The sequence below is a fragment of the Ornithorhynchus anatinus genome, chromosome 8, assembly GCF_004115215.2.
Source record: "Ornithorhynchus anatinus isolate Pmale09 chromosome 8, mOrnAna1.pri.v4, whole genome shotgun sequence".
Taxonomy (NCBI): domain Eukaryota; kingdom Metazoa; phylum Chordata; class Mammalia; order Monotremata; family Ornithorhynchidae; genus Ornithorhynchus; species Ornithorhynchus anatinus.
In genome coordinates this window covers 22,862,373-22,878,822 of record NC_041735.1, presented here as the reverse complement: position 1 = coordinate 22,878,822, position 16,450 = coordinate 22,862,373, and the positions used below count along the sequence as shown (strand labels likewise).

General features: G+C 59.3%; 1 protein-coding gene across 4 annotated transcripts in view; it reads left to right on the top strand.

Annotated features, from left to right (window-relative positions):
- PLCG1 (phospholipase C gamma 1) overlaps positions 1-16,450 on the top strand; it is an 82,491-nt gene that overhangs the window by 63,963 nt on the left and 2,078 nt on the right. For 2 of the 4 annotated variants that reach the window (XM_029071019.2, XM_029071021.2), the window contains exons 17-32: positions 1,781-1,968; positions 2,509-2,709; positions 3,264-3,383; positions 4,220-4,400; positions 4,779-4,856; positions 5,531-5,634; positions 6,717-6,810; positions 6,924-6,993; positions 7,554-7,711; positions 8,412-8,508; positions 9,560-9,784; positions 10,843-10,991; positions 12,281-12,395; positions 13,232-13,393; positions 14,980-15,068; positions 15,420-15,604. In XM_029071019.2, the coding sequence (XP_028926852.1) occupies positions 1,781-1,968; positions 2,509-2,709; positions 3,264-3,383; positions 4,220-4,400; positions 4,779-4,856; positions 5,531-5,634; positions 6,717-6,810; positions 6,924-6,993; positions 7,554-7,711; positions 8,412-8,508; positions 9,560-9,784; positions 10,843-10,991; positions 12,281-12,395; positions 13,232-13,393; positions 14,980-15,068; positions 15,420-15,604 (2,216 nt within the window). The remainder of the gene's footprint in view (positions 1-1,780; positions 1,969-2,508; positions 2,710-3,263; positions 3,384-4,219; positions 4,401-4,778; positions 4,857-5,530; positions 5,635-6,716; positions 6,811-6,923; positions 6,994-7,553; positions 7,712-8,411; positions 8,509-9,559; positions 9,785-10,842; positions 10,992-12,280; positions 12,396-13,231; positions 13,394-14,979; positions 15,069-15,419; positions 15,605-16,450) is intronic. The other 2 variants (XM_029071023.2, XM_029071022.2) reach the window with 2 other exon arrangements.

Genomic DNA, 16,450 nt, shown 5'->3' with positions numbered 1-16,450 from the left:
GCAAGTCACTTAACTTCTCGGTGCCTCAGTTCCCTCATCTGTAAAATGGGGATTAAGACTGTGAGCCCCACGTGGGACAACCTGATTCCCCTATGTCTACCCCAGCGCTTAGAACAGTGCTCGGCACATAGTAAGTGCTTAACAAATACCAACATTATTATTATTATTAGATTGGTCCCAGTCCATGTCCCACATGGGACTCACAGTCTTAATCCCCATTTTACAGATGAGATAACTGAGGCCCAGAAAAGTGAAGTGACTGGCCCAAGGTCACACAGCAGGCAAGTGGTGGAGCTGAGATTAGAACCCAGACCATTCTGACTCCCGGGCCCGTGCTCTAGCCACTAGGCCACGTTGCTCCTCCCAAGAAAACCTCTCTGTATTTCACTGTCACCTCTCCTGCTCCTAATCTCCTGCTCATGCTCTCAACCCTGCCTGGAGCTCCGTGCCCCTCCAGATCCACCAGACCGTGGCTCATCTCATTTTCAAATCCCTCCTGAAATCCCACCTCCTCTGAGTGGCCTTCTCTGAAGCATTTTCTTCTCTCCAGGCCGCATTAGCTCAGGGGCGCGTGAGCCTGTTGTCCTGAGAGCCAACATGGCCACCCTTGAGACACGATGAAGACGGTGCCCAAAATAGGCCTCCTCAAAATGGCAGCTGCGCACTCGCAGTGTCTGAGGGGGCCTGGTGGCACTGACATGGGCCTGCGGTCTCAGCCGCCTGCCACCTCTCCTGCTTCATCTGGTGCTGCACCGGTGTGGTGGCCAGTTTGAATTTCTCTCTTCTGTAGAGGAAAGGGCAGCTAATGGAGGAGTGGTAGGAGGGGAGACGTTCTGGTACGCTTTGGTTCTGCTACCGCCCCTTCCCCCTCAGCCCTCCAGCGGAGTCCAGCCCCACAGATGAGGTGGCAGGTTGCCCTCAGCAGAGCAGCCCGCTCTATGCCTGAGCCCTACCAGCTGATGTGGCTGGCTCTTCAAGGGGAGGCTGCCCTTTAGAGAGGGCAGCCAATCGAGCAGCAGTATTTCTTGAGCACCATCTCTGTTTGGAGCACTGTACTAAGCCCATGGGAGAGTAGGCTGAAGTAGACATGTTTGCGGCCCTTGAGTAGCTTACCCTGTAGCAGGGGAGACAGATACTAAAACAAATTAGGCCTAGAAGAAAGCAGTCGAGTTTAAAGGTCGGCACTGAGTGCCAAAGAGGGTTGGGAGGGGTGAGTAACCAAGTGCTGAAGTACAGAGAAGGGCCAAAGTGAGAAATGAGATGTATCCAGAAAAGCCTCTAGGAAGAGGTGGAATTGTAGTAGGGCTTTGAAGATGGAGAGAGTGCTAGTTACTGGTTTGTCATATATGAAGGGCGAGGGAGGTTCCAGGCCGGAGGGAGGATGTGGACAAGGGGTCGATGGTGAGGTGGAGTTGAATACGTGTCCTCCCTACTTAGATTTTGAGGCCCATGCTGGGCAGGGGCCATGTCTGACCTGATTAACTTGTAACTACTCCAGCATTTAGAACAGTGCTTGGCACACAATAAGAGCTTAATAAATGCTTTTTTGAAAAAGGGGAGAGTGAGAAGGTTGGTGTTAGGGGAGCGAGGCTTGTCTACGGGGTTGTAGTGGGAGAGGAGCAAGGTGAGGTAGGAGCGGGTGAGCTGATTGTGGGCCTGAAAGCCAATGGCGAGGAGTCTCAATCTGTTGTGGAGAGGGGTGGGCTGGCCGTGGGGGTGGGCTCCCCCGAGGAGCAGGGAGACGGGCACAGAATGGCGTCGATCGGAGGACATCCCACAGGCAAGCAACAGCACGGAGCTGCACTCGGCCGAAAAGTGGTTCCACGGGAAGCTGGGCGCGGGACGGGATGGCCGGCACATCGCCGAGCGGCTGCTCACCGAGTACTGCATCGAGACCGGCGCCCCCGACGGCTCCTTCCTGGTGCGCGAGAGCGAGACCTTCGTGGGAGACTACACCCTCTCCTTCTGGTGGGTCTCGGCCCCTGGTTTCCCCCTCCCCATCTGCCCATCTACATCCTTGTTTCTTTTTAGGTCTTTGGAGAACCTAGTACGCCCTTCTGCCCTTCTGTGGTGGTCTCCTCTCTCTCCGCCTCTCTTCCCTCTCTCCCCTCCACCCTTTTCTCCGCTCCCCCTCCCCTCTCTCCTTTCTCCTTCTCCCCTCTTTTCTCTCCTCTCTCTATCTCCCCCATCCCTCCCTCAACTTTCCCTTTCCCTCTTTCCCTTTCTCCTCTCGCTTATCTCCCTAATTTCGCTCTTCCCTCTCTCCCTCCTATCTCCCTCTCTCTTCCTCTACCCCCCCTTCTCCCTCCCTCTCTGTCTCTCTCGCTCCCTCTTTCCCTCTCTCCCTCTCTCTCCCTGTCTCCTCCTCTCCCATCTCCTCTCCTCTCTCCCCTTCCTCCCACCCTCCCTGTCTCCCTCGGCTCCTCCAACATCTCTGCGGGATTGGGATGGGGGCAGCACTGTAGTCCTCCCCTAGCTCACCCCTCCCCGAACCTCTGCCCTCTCCAGGCGCAACGGAAAGGTGCAGCACTGCCGCATCCACTCCCGCCAGGACGCCGGCAGCCCCAAGTTCTTCCTCACCGACAACCTGGTGTTCGACAGCCTGTACGCCCTCATCACCCACTACCAGCAGGTGCCCCTGCGCTGCAATGAGTTTGAGATGCGCCTGACGGAGCCCGTGCCCCAGACCAACGCCCACGAGAGCAAGGAGTGAGGGCCAGGGCCGGGGGCCCCGCGGGCGGTGGCCACGGGGGCCGGATGGCAGGGCCTGGAAGCCCATCCGGGTCGGCTGTTGTGGGCTGGGGTGGAGGGACAGGATGGATGGTGGTCCCGGGGATGCCCTCACATTGCTGTGTGATTCTGCCAACCCTCCTTGTGGCCTTTAGCATCTCTCTGTTTTGCAGGGGTGGGATTGTCACTCTTTATTGTTGTATTTTATTTTCCCAAGCCCTTAGTACAGTGTTCTGCCCATAGTAAGTACTTAATAAATATGACTGAATGAATGGGGGGGGGGTGGTCCCCTGAGTCATTGTGAGGGGACTGGCTCTCTAGTCAGTCAGTCAGTTGTATGTATTGAGCACTTACTGCATGCAAAGAACTGTTCTAACTGCTCGGGAGAGTAGAGGACACACCACCCTCCTACACTGCTCTCCTCCTGTGACTGACCAGGGTGGGGTGCAGGGGGAGCGGGAGGCTGCGGCAGGAGCCCCCGGGCATCGGTCCCACCGGAGTACTGACTGGGGTCTCTCTTGGCGGGGAACCAGGTGGTACCACGCCAGCCTAACGCGGACCCAGGCGGAGCACATGCTCATGAGGGTCCCGCGGGATGGGGCCTTCCTTGTGCGCAAGAGGAGCGAGCCCAACTCCTACGCCATTTCCTTCCGGTGAGCTACGGGTGGGTGGATGTGGGCGCGGGCGGGCACGGGGCCGATGCGGGCTGGTGGGCAGAGGTCAGCCTTCCGTGGCGGCGGAGCGGCTCGGTGCCCCTGGGAAGGGGGCCGGCCTGAGCGCCAGCCTAGAGGCCCACCCGCAGCCTGGAGGCCCGGGAAGGCAGTGAAGCCTCTGGCTATTTCTCTTGTTCCATCTCCCCTGGCCTGTTCCCTCCCCTGGAGGGGAGCGAGGGACCGGGGGGTGGGAGGGGCAAAGTGGGGTAAGCTGGGCTCTGGAGGCACCCAGACCTAGAGGCAGAGCCCTGCTCTTGCCCCAGCTCTGGCAGCTTGGCTCTTTCTTCAGCCCTGTCCTGGCCCTGCTGTGGGACCTCAAGCAAGGCACACACATCTCTGTCCTTCAGTGTCCTCATCTGTAAAATGGGCATAAGAAGACCTGTCTGTCTCTCTGACAGGGATGGGGCACGGATAGGTAACTGATGTGAAAAGGCTTTGTAAAACAGAAACCCTATGTGTTTGAGAGTTATCCTCATTATTACTCCCTTTCTCCAGCCCCCAAGTCTGGGTCTGGGCTTGGACCTGTTGGAGAATGTTTGGTTTTTTTCTGGAGCAGTTAAGGGTGTTGAAGAAGTCCCAGCCCAGCTCAGCACTCTAAAATCTTTAGACCCAGCCTTCTCCTCCTCACACTGATCTGAGGTGGCCCTTCTGGCCCTGGGCTGGGTCAGGCTGGCCTGGCGTGGCCTCAGTTGGCGTGGGCAGGTGGCTGGGCCGGGCTGGTGGGGGCCGGGCTGGGCCAGGCCATGGGTCCGAGTGCCCTTTCCTCCGTGTGCCAGGGCGGAAGGGAAGATCAAGCACTGCCGCGTCCAGCAGGAGGGCCAGACGGTCATGCTGGGCAACTCGGAGTTCGACAGCCTCGTGGACCTCATCAGCTACTACGAGAAGCACCCGCTGTACCGCAAGATGAGACTGCGTTATCCTATCAATGAGGAGACGCTGGAGAAGATAGGCACCGCGGTGAGGGCGGGTGGTCCCGGTGGATGGAGGCCAGGAGGTGGTGACCCTTCCCTGGACCTCAGAGACTCCCTGGCCTCGGGGGAATCGGATGGGGTTCGGGGTGCCCTAACCCCTGTAGCCACCAAGGCCGGGAGGGTGAGCGAGCTGGGACATTGGCTGCCTTTGGCTGATCACCGGTACTAGGTGGTCCCAGCGGATATTTTACCATACCTGCTGGAGCCCTCCTCCACCTGTCCTACCGCATTTGGGACCCTCCCATCCCCCCCTTCTCCTTCCTCTTATCCCAGTGGAGACCCATCACCCCACCCCAGCTCGCTCTCAGCTGATCCAGGGCCCTGCTGGCTCTGAGTTCCTCCTTGTCTCTTTCCCGGTTTCCAGGAGCCGGACTACGGAGCCCTGTACGAAGGCCGCAACCCCGGCTTCTACGTGGAGGCCAACCCGATGCCCACTTTTAAGGTGCCTCTGGTTCCCCTGGTTGTGGGCCTGGGGCAGGGGGAGGGCATTCCCTGAGCCCCACCGCCCCTGACGACCTCACCACTGCTGTGAGCTCAATCCCAGTCTGCTGCTCTGGGAGAGCCTGCAGGTCGTCCTGGGCAAGGGGAGGGTGGGGCAGGGAGCCAGATCCCTTCCCGGGCTGGGGGCAGACTAGATCCCAGAGCCCCAGCAGTGATGGCTCACTGGCCAGAACGCTGGGGCCTGGGGTCCTGTTCTCAGAGGGCTTGGATCCGAGCAGCTACTGCCGGCTGACCTCTCCGGCCTGTGGGAGTGGCTCTTAGGGTGCCAAGGGTGGCACGGGCTGAGACCCTCTGGGGTCTGTGCATGGGGGCTCAGTCCTAACTAGTCCTGACTGATGCCCATCCTTGACCACTGAAATTGAGTCTCAGGCCTGAGAAGGCAGGCAGGCCAGAGCTGCCATTTCTTCTGAATCGAGGCCCAGGTGTGTGATGGGCCTCAAGTGCCCCCACCATCCTATCTAGTGGCCCCCATGCCTTGGCCACCCTGCACTCCACAGCACTCCCTCAGTACCCCCTCAGAAACTCTCCCACTGCCCTCCTAACGCCCCCTGCACTTCGCGTTGTGACCCGTCCCATCTCGTGCCCCCCGGCCTATCTCCCTACCTGTCCCGGCAGTGTGCAGTCAAGGCCCTGTTCGACTACAAGGCCCAGCGGGAGGATGAGCTGACGTTCACCAAGAGTGCCATCATCCAGAATGTGGAAAAGCAGGAGGGGGGCTGGTGAGTGTCCGGGCCCGGTTCTGGCTCAGAACCTGGTGCCCTGGGTTGGGTGGAGACTGTGGAAATTGGTTCTCAGGGGTGATGAGGGTACGGGGCAAAAGAAGGCTTTCTGCTTCAGGAGTTAGACGTGGAAGCAGACCTGCTTCCCACTCACCCCCAAACCGGATCTCAGGGCTCATTGTTCGGTCACTGTCTCTGGCTCAGCTTTCTTGGGGGGCTGAATGAGGTCCCTGAGGGGCAGGGCTGACCAAGGGAGGGGAATGGGACCCGAGTCCTGAAGCCCAGCCGCCCACCGGAGCAGCTGAAAGGGAACGGGCAGGAGGCATGTACCAGGAACCCACTGCCACCCTGTGTGGTGCCGTGTGAAGCTCTGGAGCTGGCCTGTGCCAGCCCTAGACACCGGGGGGAACCCCTGGTTCTGCAGCATCAAGGAAAGACTGGCTCCTGTCAGGAAGAGGGATGGTGTGACCGGTGTGGAGGAGGAAGTTGTCCCAGCCACAGGCTCTTGCCCGGCCCTGACCCAGAAACCCTCCCTGGGGCTGTGGAGGGCTGTGGGGCTGCTGGAGGGCAGGGATGGGTTTGAACCCCATCACTTCTGTATTGTGGCCACCTCTTTTCCGGAACCACAGCTGGCAGAAGCTGGCTCTGGGCATGGGGCTGGGGGAGGCAGGGGTTGTTGGAATCTCAGCCCGGCAGGGAGGGTAGAGGCGAGGCTGGAAGTCAGGCAGACAGTCAAGAAGCGCCTTAGCTTAGTGGAAAGAGCACAGGCTTGGGAGTCAGAGGACGTGGGTTCTAAATCCCGGCTCCACCGCTGGTCTGCTGTGTGATCTTGGGTAAGCCACTTAACTTCTCTGTGCCTTGGTTACCTCACCTGTAAAATGGGGATTAAGACTGTGAGCCCCATTTGGGACAACCTGATTATCTTGTATTTACCACAGCACTTAGAATAGTGCTTGGCACATAGTTCTTAAAAAATACCATTATATCAGTTTGAGCTCTTACTGTGAAAGGAACACTGTGCATAGTAAGCGCCTGCCCATCATATCCCCCCTGACACCGGCCCGTCCCTGCTGCCTCCGCAGGTGGAGGGGAGACTATGGAGGCAAGAAACAGCTCTGGTTCCCTTCCAACTACGTGGAGGAAATGGCCAGTCCGGCCCTGGAGCCCGAGAGAGAGGTGAGGCGGCCGGGGGGTCAGAGATGGGGCTGGGGGTGCAGCCTGGGGGGGTGCGGGGAGGGCGGTGGGCCCAGCTTCCTCTAAGGGGCTCCTGTGGGCTTTGCCCCCGGCAGCAGCTGGACGAGAACAGCCCCCTGGGGGACCTGTTGAGAGGAGTCTTGGATGTGCCCTCCTGTCAGATCGGTGAGTGGGGAGGTTCATGTTCGTTTCTGCTTTTTCTCTGGTGGAGGGGGCAGAGGAGTTACAGAGGTTCCGTGGGGCAAGGGTAACAGTGGTGGCAGCGGCTCAAGGGTGGACCCCCAGGGAGAGTGAGGATTCCTGTCCCCCGTTGTCATCCCGCACCTGGTCGTAGGTCTGGGAATATGTCTTCTGCCTGCTGCCTGGGTTTGGGAGCAGGGTTGGACTGAGAAACTGGTTCACCTGGCACTGTCTCCTCTCTGAGAACCATGAACGTGGGGCGGGCACTCCCAGTCACCCCCGTGCTGCCCCCAGCCTCACCTGGCCCACCGACCACCAGCCTCTACAGTCACCCTCACGGAGGCCCGCCGAACCCTCCGGTCACCGGCCTCTCACGCCACCCCTGCAGTGACCGGACGGGCCTCTCCGGGAGCTGGCGTTGGGGATGGACAGCCGGGCTCTCCGGAGCCAGCACTGCCCGGGCCTGGACCCTCGGGTTGGGGTTGGGGGACGGCTGGGAGGCTCGGCGTCGGCTGACGCCCCACCCCACGCTTCGTCCCCGGCAGCCATCCGCCCGGAGGGGAAGAACAGCCGGCTGTACGTATTCTCCGTGAGCATGGCCTCGTTGTCGCACTGGTCTCTGGACGTGGCGGCCGACACGCAGGAGGACCTGCAGGACTGGGTGAAGAAGATTCGCGAGGTGGCCCAGACCGCAGACGCCAGGGTGAGCGAGCGAGCCCACGGCCACTGAGGAGAACGGGTCCGCGGTGAGCTCTCCCCTGGCCAGAGACCCTGGCCCTCGGGGTGGAGACCAGGCCTTTGCAGGCAACGGTTCCCCCTGCCACCTCCATCCCCCCAAAGCCTCAGTCCCTTGGCCATGGTGACTGACTTGGAAAAGGAGCGTGGCCTAGTGAGGAGAGTTACCTGGGTTCTAATCCCAGTTCTGTCATTTGTCTGCTCTGTGACCTTAGGCATGTCACTTCACTTTTCTGCGCCTCAGTTACCTCATCTGTAAAATGGGGATTAAGACTGTAGGCCCCAAGTGGGACAGGATCTGTGTCCAACCTGATTATCTTGGAACAGTGGCTGGCACATAATAAGTGCTTAATAAATACTATAAAAAAGGGAGGGGAGGTTCAGCTGCCCACCCGCCCATCTGTCCAGCCATCCTTCCTTAACTGGTCCAGGTGACTCCTTATCGGGAATATCCACCTCCTCCTCCCTGCCTCTCAACCCCAGCCTTTTTGTGAATTTCCTTGCCTTTCTCTCCCCCGGCAACGAGAAGGGTCGGGGTGGGTCACAGGAGGGCATGTGGGGAGAGGGGGGTTGTTGGAAGCTCTAGCCTCAGGCCCAGAGAAGGGCTGGAGTCAGGCAGGGGGCTGCCCAGCCCTGTCCGGTGATGCGGTATCCGTGTGGCTCTCCAGCTCACAGAAGGGAAGATGATGGAACGAAGGAAGAAGATCGCCTTGGAGCTGTCCGAGCTGGTCGTCTACTGCCGGCCGGTGCCTTTCGATGAAGAGAGTAAGGACTGGCTCCCCCGGGGGAGGGACTGCCACGCTGAGACCTCAACCCCTGCCTCTTAAACCAGGGCCCGGGCCTGAGCACCCCTGGCATTGGTATCTGACACGGTGGGGCCCTGGTGGGGCACAGGTGGGGGAGGCTTCAGGAGGGTCTGGCAGTTTTGGGGGGGCATTGGGGCTGGTCAGCAGGATGGGGGAATCTCTTTCACCACTCCTAAGATAGGGAGATCTCTTCGACCACCCCCAAGAGAGTCCTCGCTCTGCTTGGAGGCTCCCAGGGTCTTTTTAGGGATGTGGAAAGAGTGAGGCTGGAGTCCAGTTTGTCGGTCAGGACTTGGGGGGTGGAGCAGGGAGAAAAGGCAACTGGCCTCCAATTGCTGGCCCAGGGCCCCCGAGGTTCAAGCTGTGCTGTGAAGGCTACAGTTTCCCCCTCTCCCGGAGTTTTGGGCGGGACTCCCAGCCTTGACCATCCCAGCGGCGTGGTCTAGTGGAAAAAGCCTGAGCCTGGGAGTCAGAAGACCTGGATTCTACTCCTGGTTCTGTCACATGTCTGCTCTGTGGCCTTGGGCTAGTCATTGCACTTCTCTACACCTCAGTTACCTCATCTGTAAAATGGGGATTAAATCCTTCTCTCTCCTACTTAGACTTTGAGCCCCATGTGGAACAGGGACTGTGTCCAACCTGATTAACTTGTATCTACCTCAGTGCTTAGAACAGTACTTGGCACAGGGTACTATACAAATACAATACAAATACTATTGTTATTACAAGTATAATAATAATAATAAGACCCGTCAGCAACCAAGTAACCTCAAGTGGAGTGAGGGGTTTCCCGGGCGGGGTGGGTGAGAAAGGAGAAGGATTCCCCCAATCCCCTGCTCGACCCTTCGCCCCCCAGCCAGAATCTGTCAGAAACTCCCAAAAGCCATCCCCTCCCTGCCCCACACAGAACAAAGCTTCGGCTCTCCCGGGTGAGAAGTGGGGGGCTTTGAGCCGAGGGTCCCGTCGGTGCGGGGGGAGGCCAGGGCAGTGAGCCGGTCCCGTCCACCCAGAGATCGGCACGGAGAGAGCCTGCTACCGGGACATGTCCTCCTTCCCCGAGACCAAAGCCGAGAAGTATGTGAACAAGAGCAAAGGCAAGAAGTTCCTGCAATACAACCGGCTGCAGCTATCCCGTATATACCCCAAAGGCCAGCGTCTCGACTCTTCCAACTACGACCCCCTGCCCATGTGGATCTGTGGCAGCCAGCTGGTCGCCCTCAACTTCCAGACCCCAGGTGGGTTCCCTGCCCTCCTCCCCCCTACCCCGGGGAAGGTGGAGGGATAGGATCGGATGGGAGGGGGCACGGCAGGGGTCTAGGCTGGAACCCTGGATTGAATCACGTGTGTACTAGACTGCATGAGAGCGGTTAGTGGCTTCCCGCCCAGGTATGGTCTTGCTTTGTACCCTCACCCTCTCCAGTCAATCTGGGGGGTTAAGTGAGTGCTTCCTGTGCACTGCACTGTCCTAAGCGCTCGGGAAAAGCCAATAGGATAGAGTTGGTAGACTTGATCCCTGTTCACCAGGACCCCGTCCTCTGTTGGAGCGCAGTCCATTCCACAGCCTGAAGTCACCGTCCCCCCCGACCAAGTTCAGGACAGTTGTGTTTATCAGGAAGCTTAGGTGTACCGAGTGCCCACTGTGTGGCGAGTGCTGTGCTGAGCACCCACCGGGGGCAATGCGCTGGACCTAATACCCCTCGGACACAGAGCACTGTACTGAGTGACCTCTGGGAGAGAGCACTATAGCAGGTCCTCGGAAGCATGCATCAGTGGTGTTCAGCAGCTGTAGTCCCTGTCTTAGAGGAAAAAGACATAGAGTGAAATGGACTTGTCTGCTGTGTGACCTTGGGCAAATCATTTCACTTCTCTGTGCCTAGGTTCCCTCATCTGTAAAATGGAGATTGAGACTGTGAGCCCCACATGGGACAGGGACTGTGTCTAACCAGTGCCTGGCACAAAATAAGTGCTTAACAAATACCACAATTACTGTTAAATGGGCGATAGAGCAGTGGCATGAACAGAGAACGAGGGTCTGTGGGAAAAGCGGGAGGAGGGGGTGGCTTGGTGAAGACCTCCCGGGCGGGCTGATCTTTGTATCAGTCAGAGGGGAGAGGCTGAGGGGGTGGGGGTCAAGCAGGGGTACACAGGGCGAGCCCCAGAGGAGCACAGCAGTGGAACCGGGGTTGGGGGGGTGGGAGAGGGAGACATCCAGAGAACCCGGTAGCCGACGGTCTGGGGGCGGCAGCAGCGGTGTGGGTGGGCGTGGCCGCTGCAGCCCCTCCCCTGCCCACAGACAAGCCCATGCAGATGAACCAGGCGCTGTTCATGTCCGGCGGCCGCTGTGGCTACGTGATGCAGCCCTGCAGCATGCGCGACGACGTCTTCGACCCCTTCGACAAGAACAGCCTCCGCGGTCTCGAGTCGTGGACCATTAACATCGAGGTGGGTGTCAGGGTCACCCCTGGCCCTGCTCGCCGACCCTGCCCCGAGGACGCTCAGCCCCGGGAAGCAGCACGGCGAAGCAGATGGAGCACAGGCAGGGGAGTTCTAATCCCGGTTCTGCCACTTGTCTGCTGTGTGACCTTGGGCGACGCACTTCACTTCTTCGGGCCTCGGTTACCCCATCTGTAAAAATGGGGATTAAGACTGTGAGTCCCACATGGGGCGGGGACCGTGTCCACCCGATGCTCTCGGGTCCATTCCAACGCTTAGTACGGTGCCTGGCACGTAGTAAGCGCTTAACGAATACTATTCTTATTAATTATTATTAGCCTCGCCTGGGGCCAGGGATGCCTGCATCCACGTGGCTGACAGGCCCTGCCGAACAGAGGCTCCGCTCCCAGAGGTGGACCAGTCCAGACCCAGTCGGGGATTCCCGGCCCTGGTGCCGAAGGCAGGGCGGTGGCTCTCGGCAGGCGCAGCACAGCACTCCCCGACACCAGCAGAGGGCAGACCGAGTCAACAACTGCCACTGACCGTGTCCAAAGCTGGACTGCACCGTCCTGCCCCTCGGTAGCGGGGCTTAGGCCCGACCGGAGGGCACGTTTCCTCTCAGTTTGCGGGTCACAGGCTCCCCTGCCTGGAAATCTCTCCCCCTTCCAGTGGGTCACTTGTTTTGATTTTGAGCTGAGCGCTTTGTTAAGCAGTTTCGGGGGACACGGGATGAGCGGTCGGACACAGTCCCGGCCCCACACGTGGTTCACGGTCCAAGAGCGAGAGCGAGTGAGATCTGCCCTCGTCTTCCAGATGAGGAAATGGAAGCTCAGTGACTTACCTCAAGTCTCACAGCAGACCAGTGGCAGAACTTGGAGTAAAACCCAGATCCCGTCTCCCAGCCTGGACCTTTCCCACTGGGACACGCCGCCTCCCGGTCACCCGCTCCATCTCCCCCCACCTCCGGGGAGGACACCTTGGAGGAGGTCGGGGATGAGCGCCTGTGTCCTTGGTTCTCCGGCTTGCCAGCGTAACCTGGACTCCTCCGGCCAAGTCCAGCCTGGAACTGCCCTTCCTCCCTCCTGCCTCTTTCTTCCCTTCCTCCCTCTTTCTCCCCCTTCTCCCCTCCCTCCCTGCCTCGTGCCAGGTGGGCAGTGCCAGGGCCGCCGTGCCAGAGAGCACAGTGTTTCCACAGTCCCGGCACCGCGGCGGGCAGGGCTGGGGGCCGGGGGTGGATCAGCCGTGCTGCTGTGGGGATGGGGGAGAACCATCTTTGATTCCCTTTCCGCTCGTGGCAGGTCCTGGGGGCTCGGCATCTGCCCAAGAACGGCAGGGGCATCGTGTGCCCATTTGTGGAGATCGAGGTGTCTGGGGCCGACTATGACAACGCCAAGCAGAAGACCGAATTTGTGGGTGAGTCTCTAGCCTGAGGTGGTGGTGGAGTGCCGGGAGGGTACCGAGCGAGACAGCAGTAGGGCAGTGGAAGGGTCTTGGATGGATTGTCACTTGCCCGCAGGTGGCCATGGGGGCCCTCTCAGCCCCCTGGTCTCCCCCAACTCAGTCACCAGCCTGGTGGTGGCTCCCCTGTGCCTAGCCTTGGCCTAGGGAGGAAGGGCCAGTTGACTGAGTGGCTCCTTGCCTTTCTTTCTGATCCTTTTGGGCCCTGCTGACTTCCACCAGGCTTCAGCAGTTCCCACTAGGAGGTCCAGCCCTTCGGCTGGAAGAGGCTTTAGGAGGTCACCTAACCCCTCACCTCGCCACTATCACTATTGCCTGCAGGCCTGGTCCTGATCCAGCCCCCAGCATGACTCTCTTCTGGTTGTCACAGCACCTTCTCCCATGCCAGCCCAGCCCGATCCCCCACAGTGCCCCTCTGGGGAATGGGAACATGTTTCCCCCAATGTTGGCCGGAGAGGGGACGGTGGAGAGGATCCCTGCAGCCCAAGCAGAGCGTGACCGTCAGTCATTCAATTGTATTTATTGAGCGCTTACTGTGTGCAGAGCACTGTACTAAGCGTTTGAGAGATTATTATATAACAATATGAAAGGAGACATTCTCCACCCACAACGAGCCTACGGTCTAGAGGGACTGTACTCCCTCAACGGCTTCCGGATCCTCCCTGGGGGTCTTGTGGGAAGATGAACTGGGCTTTGTGGGGCTCTGGGGAGGGAAGGAGAGAGCAAGAAGGGACCAGACCTGGTTACAGTACCCCTCTTCCCCTCTCTGTCTCTCTCATCCCTGCAAATAGTGGACAACGGTCTGAACCCCGTATGGCCCCCCAAGCCCTTCCAGTTCCAGATCATCAACCCTGAGTTTGCCTTCCTGCGCTTCGTCGTGTATGAAGAGGACATGTTCAGTGACCAAAACTTCCTGGCCCAGGCCACATTCCTGGTGAAAGGACTGAAATCAGGTGAGGCGTGGACCCCCGCAGACCCTCTCCAGACCCCTTGCAGGGCCGGGCGCTGAAGGGCTGTAGTCCTCCAGCAGTCCCCGTGAGTTCACTTTCTCCGGCCCCTGAGCACAGCCCTCTGGGGCAATGGGTCCATCGGGGCTCTCACCCTAGGCTCGTTGGTCACCGAGTCTGCTGGGCCAGGCCGGCCTGGCAGGTGCCTGCCAGGTCCCAAAGGATCCCATCCCCACTGTAGGTAGCAAATCGAGGTCTGGAGTGGGGAGCCAGCTAAGAGGGCTATGGGCCGGAAGCCCTTCCGTGGGTCAGGCCGTGCCAGAGGCTACCGTCATGACTGCTTCCTGCGGCTAGGGGATGGGTGTGTGCTGACCACCCACCGGGAGCCTGAGGACTCTGCTCACCTACTCAGGTGGAGGTCCCGAGTCCCACTCCGGCCTGACCACCAGGGACCAGCGGTGACCCTCGCTCGGCCACCGGACCTCCACCGTACTAATGGCCGGGTCAGAGGGCATGACTGGAGCAGGGCCATTGTCATGGTGCGCCAGCCCAACACTTCTAGGGGGATTTTGCCAGTAGTGCCAGAATAGGCCGTGGCTGTTGGCCCTGGGTTGTCATCTCTGGGGAGGAGCTGGCCGAGGGCCGGGCTTTCCGCTCTTTCCTTTTCAGCAGGCTGGGCCAGGCTTCGGGAGAGAAATGAGGCCACATAGATAGAGCCCTCTTTAATAGCCCCGCCACCCTCTTCTGGCAAAGAGCCCTCAGAGCTGGCAAGGCCACCTCTGTGCCACACTAATGGGCTTTTCCGGGAGCGTCGCTTATGCTCGTTCATACCTCCAACCTTCGGCGGTCCCTTGAGCACGCTGCCCTTCCATCCCCAGTGGGCTGGGGTCTGAGGCTAAACGGCAGCTTCCTGCGGTACAGAAAGCACCCCAGTTTCCCTGAAGGGAGGGTGTGGTGCCGCTAGTAGTAGCAGCGACCCCACCGGCAATTCAGATGAAGCACGGGTAGATCCCTGTGGCCCAGGTCTGTGTGGTTTTTCACACGTGATGGGCGCTGATGCTAGTGTGGAAGCGAGTCAGAGCGTGCTACCCATCCGGGCAGGTTTCGGTCAGTCGATCATATTTATTGAGCGCTTTCTGTGTGCAGAGCACCGTACTAGGCACTGGGGAGAGTACGATATAATGGACGTGTTCCTTGCCCACAGCGAGTTTACAGTCTAGAAGACTGTTTGGTTTGGGGCTCAGACTCCAGCAGCCGAGTCAGGCTGGGCTCCCTGGCTCGTGAGGGGCCTCTGGGGCCAAGACCCTTGCTGCCATGGTTAATGGGGTTCTGGTTAGCCATCCAGAGAACCAAAGTTTCCTGCCCTGGGGCCACGTCTGCCTGCTTTGGTTGGGTGGGGGCAGGAGGCCAGACTGGGTGGCACTACTCCACAACCCGCTCCCCTCGGTGAGCTGCCTTAATATCCGCAGGAAACGTCGCCTGGGTGATGGGGTGGGGGAGAGATGGGGGGCAATTAGGGGCCGGGGAGAGACGGGGATGGCCGAGGGAGACCCAGTTCTTACGTTGTCTGTGGCCGGGGCTCGGGCTTGCAGGATACAGAGCGGTGCCCCTGAAGAACAACTACAGCGAGGACTTGGAGTTGGCTTCTCTCCTCATTAAGATCAACATCCACCCGGCCAAGGTGAGCCCGCCCCGTCCCGACTTGAGGGGTCGCGTGTCCGTCTCAGGGCAGGGTCCTTCGCTGCCTGCCAGGCCCTGGGGGACCCCATCCCCGCCGTAGGGAGCAAACCGAGGGCCGGAGCAGGGTGGGGGAAGTAGGGCTGTGGGCCGGACCCCCTTCCGCAGGTCGGGCCTTGCCAGAGGCTACCATCGTGGCTGCTTCCTGCGGCCAGGGGATGGGTCTGCGCTGACCACCAGCCAGGAGCCTATTCAGATGGGGTCCCGGGTCTGGCCTGATCACCAGTGACATGCGGGACCCCAGGCCTCCCCCTCCTGCCAGTGACCACCCGATGCCGTGTCTTGCTGTCTAAAGCAGGAGAACGGCGAGCTGAGCCAGTTCAGCCCCGCGTCCCTGCGAGAGCGGGGTAGCGACTCGGGCCAGCTCCTCAATAGCCGCCCCCGCGTGGGCTCCTTCGAAGCCCGCTACCAGCAGCCGTTCGAGGACTTCCGTCTTTCCCCGGAGCAGCTAGCCGAGCACTTCGAGGTCCGGGAGCGAAGGTGAGCCCTGCGGAGGTTAAGCTGCTCCCATATGGCCCGCCCTCCCTGCAGAAGGCGGCTTGGGGCTGGGAGCGGGAGGGAGGATGGATGGATGGACGATACCAGGACCAGTTGAGTGCCCTGCCCGGTGGACTGGTTGCTTCAGCAATTGTAGGCCTTCCTTACAAACCTGGCTGCAATGGGATGTGGGTTTCAGGGTTCAGACCTCTTTCTCCCCACCATCCTTACCGATGCCTACTGCAGCTGCTTGCCCTGCCCTGTAGCTGTGGTGGGCATTCCTCAGAGGGCTGGGGGCCGGGCATACCGGTCATCTAAGCTGCAGTCCCTGTGTGCCATAATAATAATAATAGTAATAATGGTACTTGTTAAGTGCTTACTAAGTGCCAAACACTCTTCTAAGAACTTGGCATAGATACAAGTTGATCAGGTTGGTCACAGTCCCTGTCCCAAATCTCCATTGCTCAGATGAGGGAACTGAAGCAAAGAGAAGTTAAGTGACTTAACCAAGGTTACAGAGCAAACAAGTAGTAGAGCTGGGATTAGAATCCAGGTCCTTCTGACACCCAGGCCAGTGCTCTATCCACTAGGCCACACTGCTCCTCACTTCTCTCTGCCTTAGCCAGTACATGACCCATTGATGTTTTATTTCTGTATGGTATTTAAGGGCTTACTATGTGTCAAGCACTCTTTTAAAGTGTTGGAGTAGATACAAGTTCACTGGGTCGGATGCAGTCTAAGTAAGAGGGAAAACAGGTTTAAATTTTGGACTTTAAAGAACTATACAGGTTGTATGGCAAAACAGACTGTCACCATTTTATCTTGTTTATGGTGTTTCTTAAATGCTTG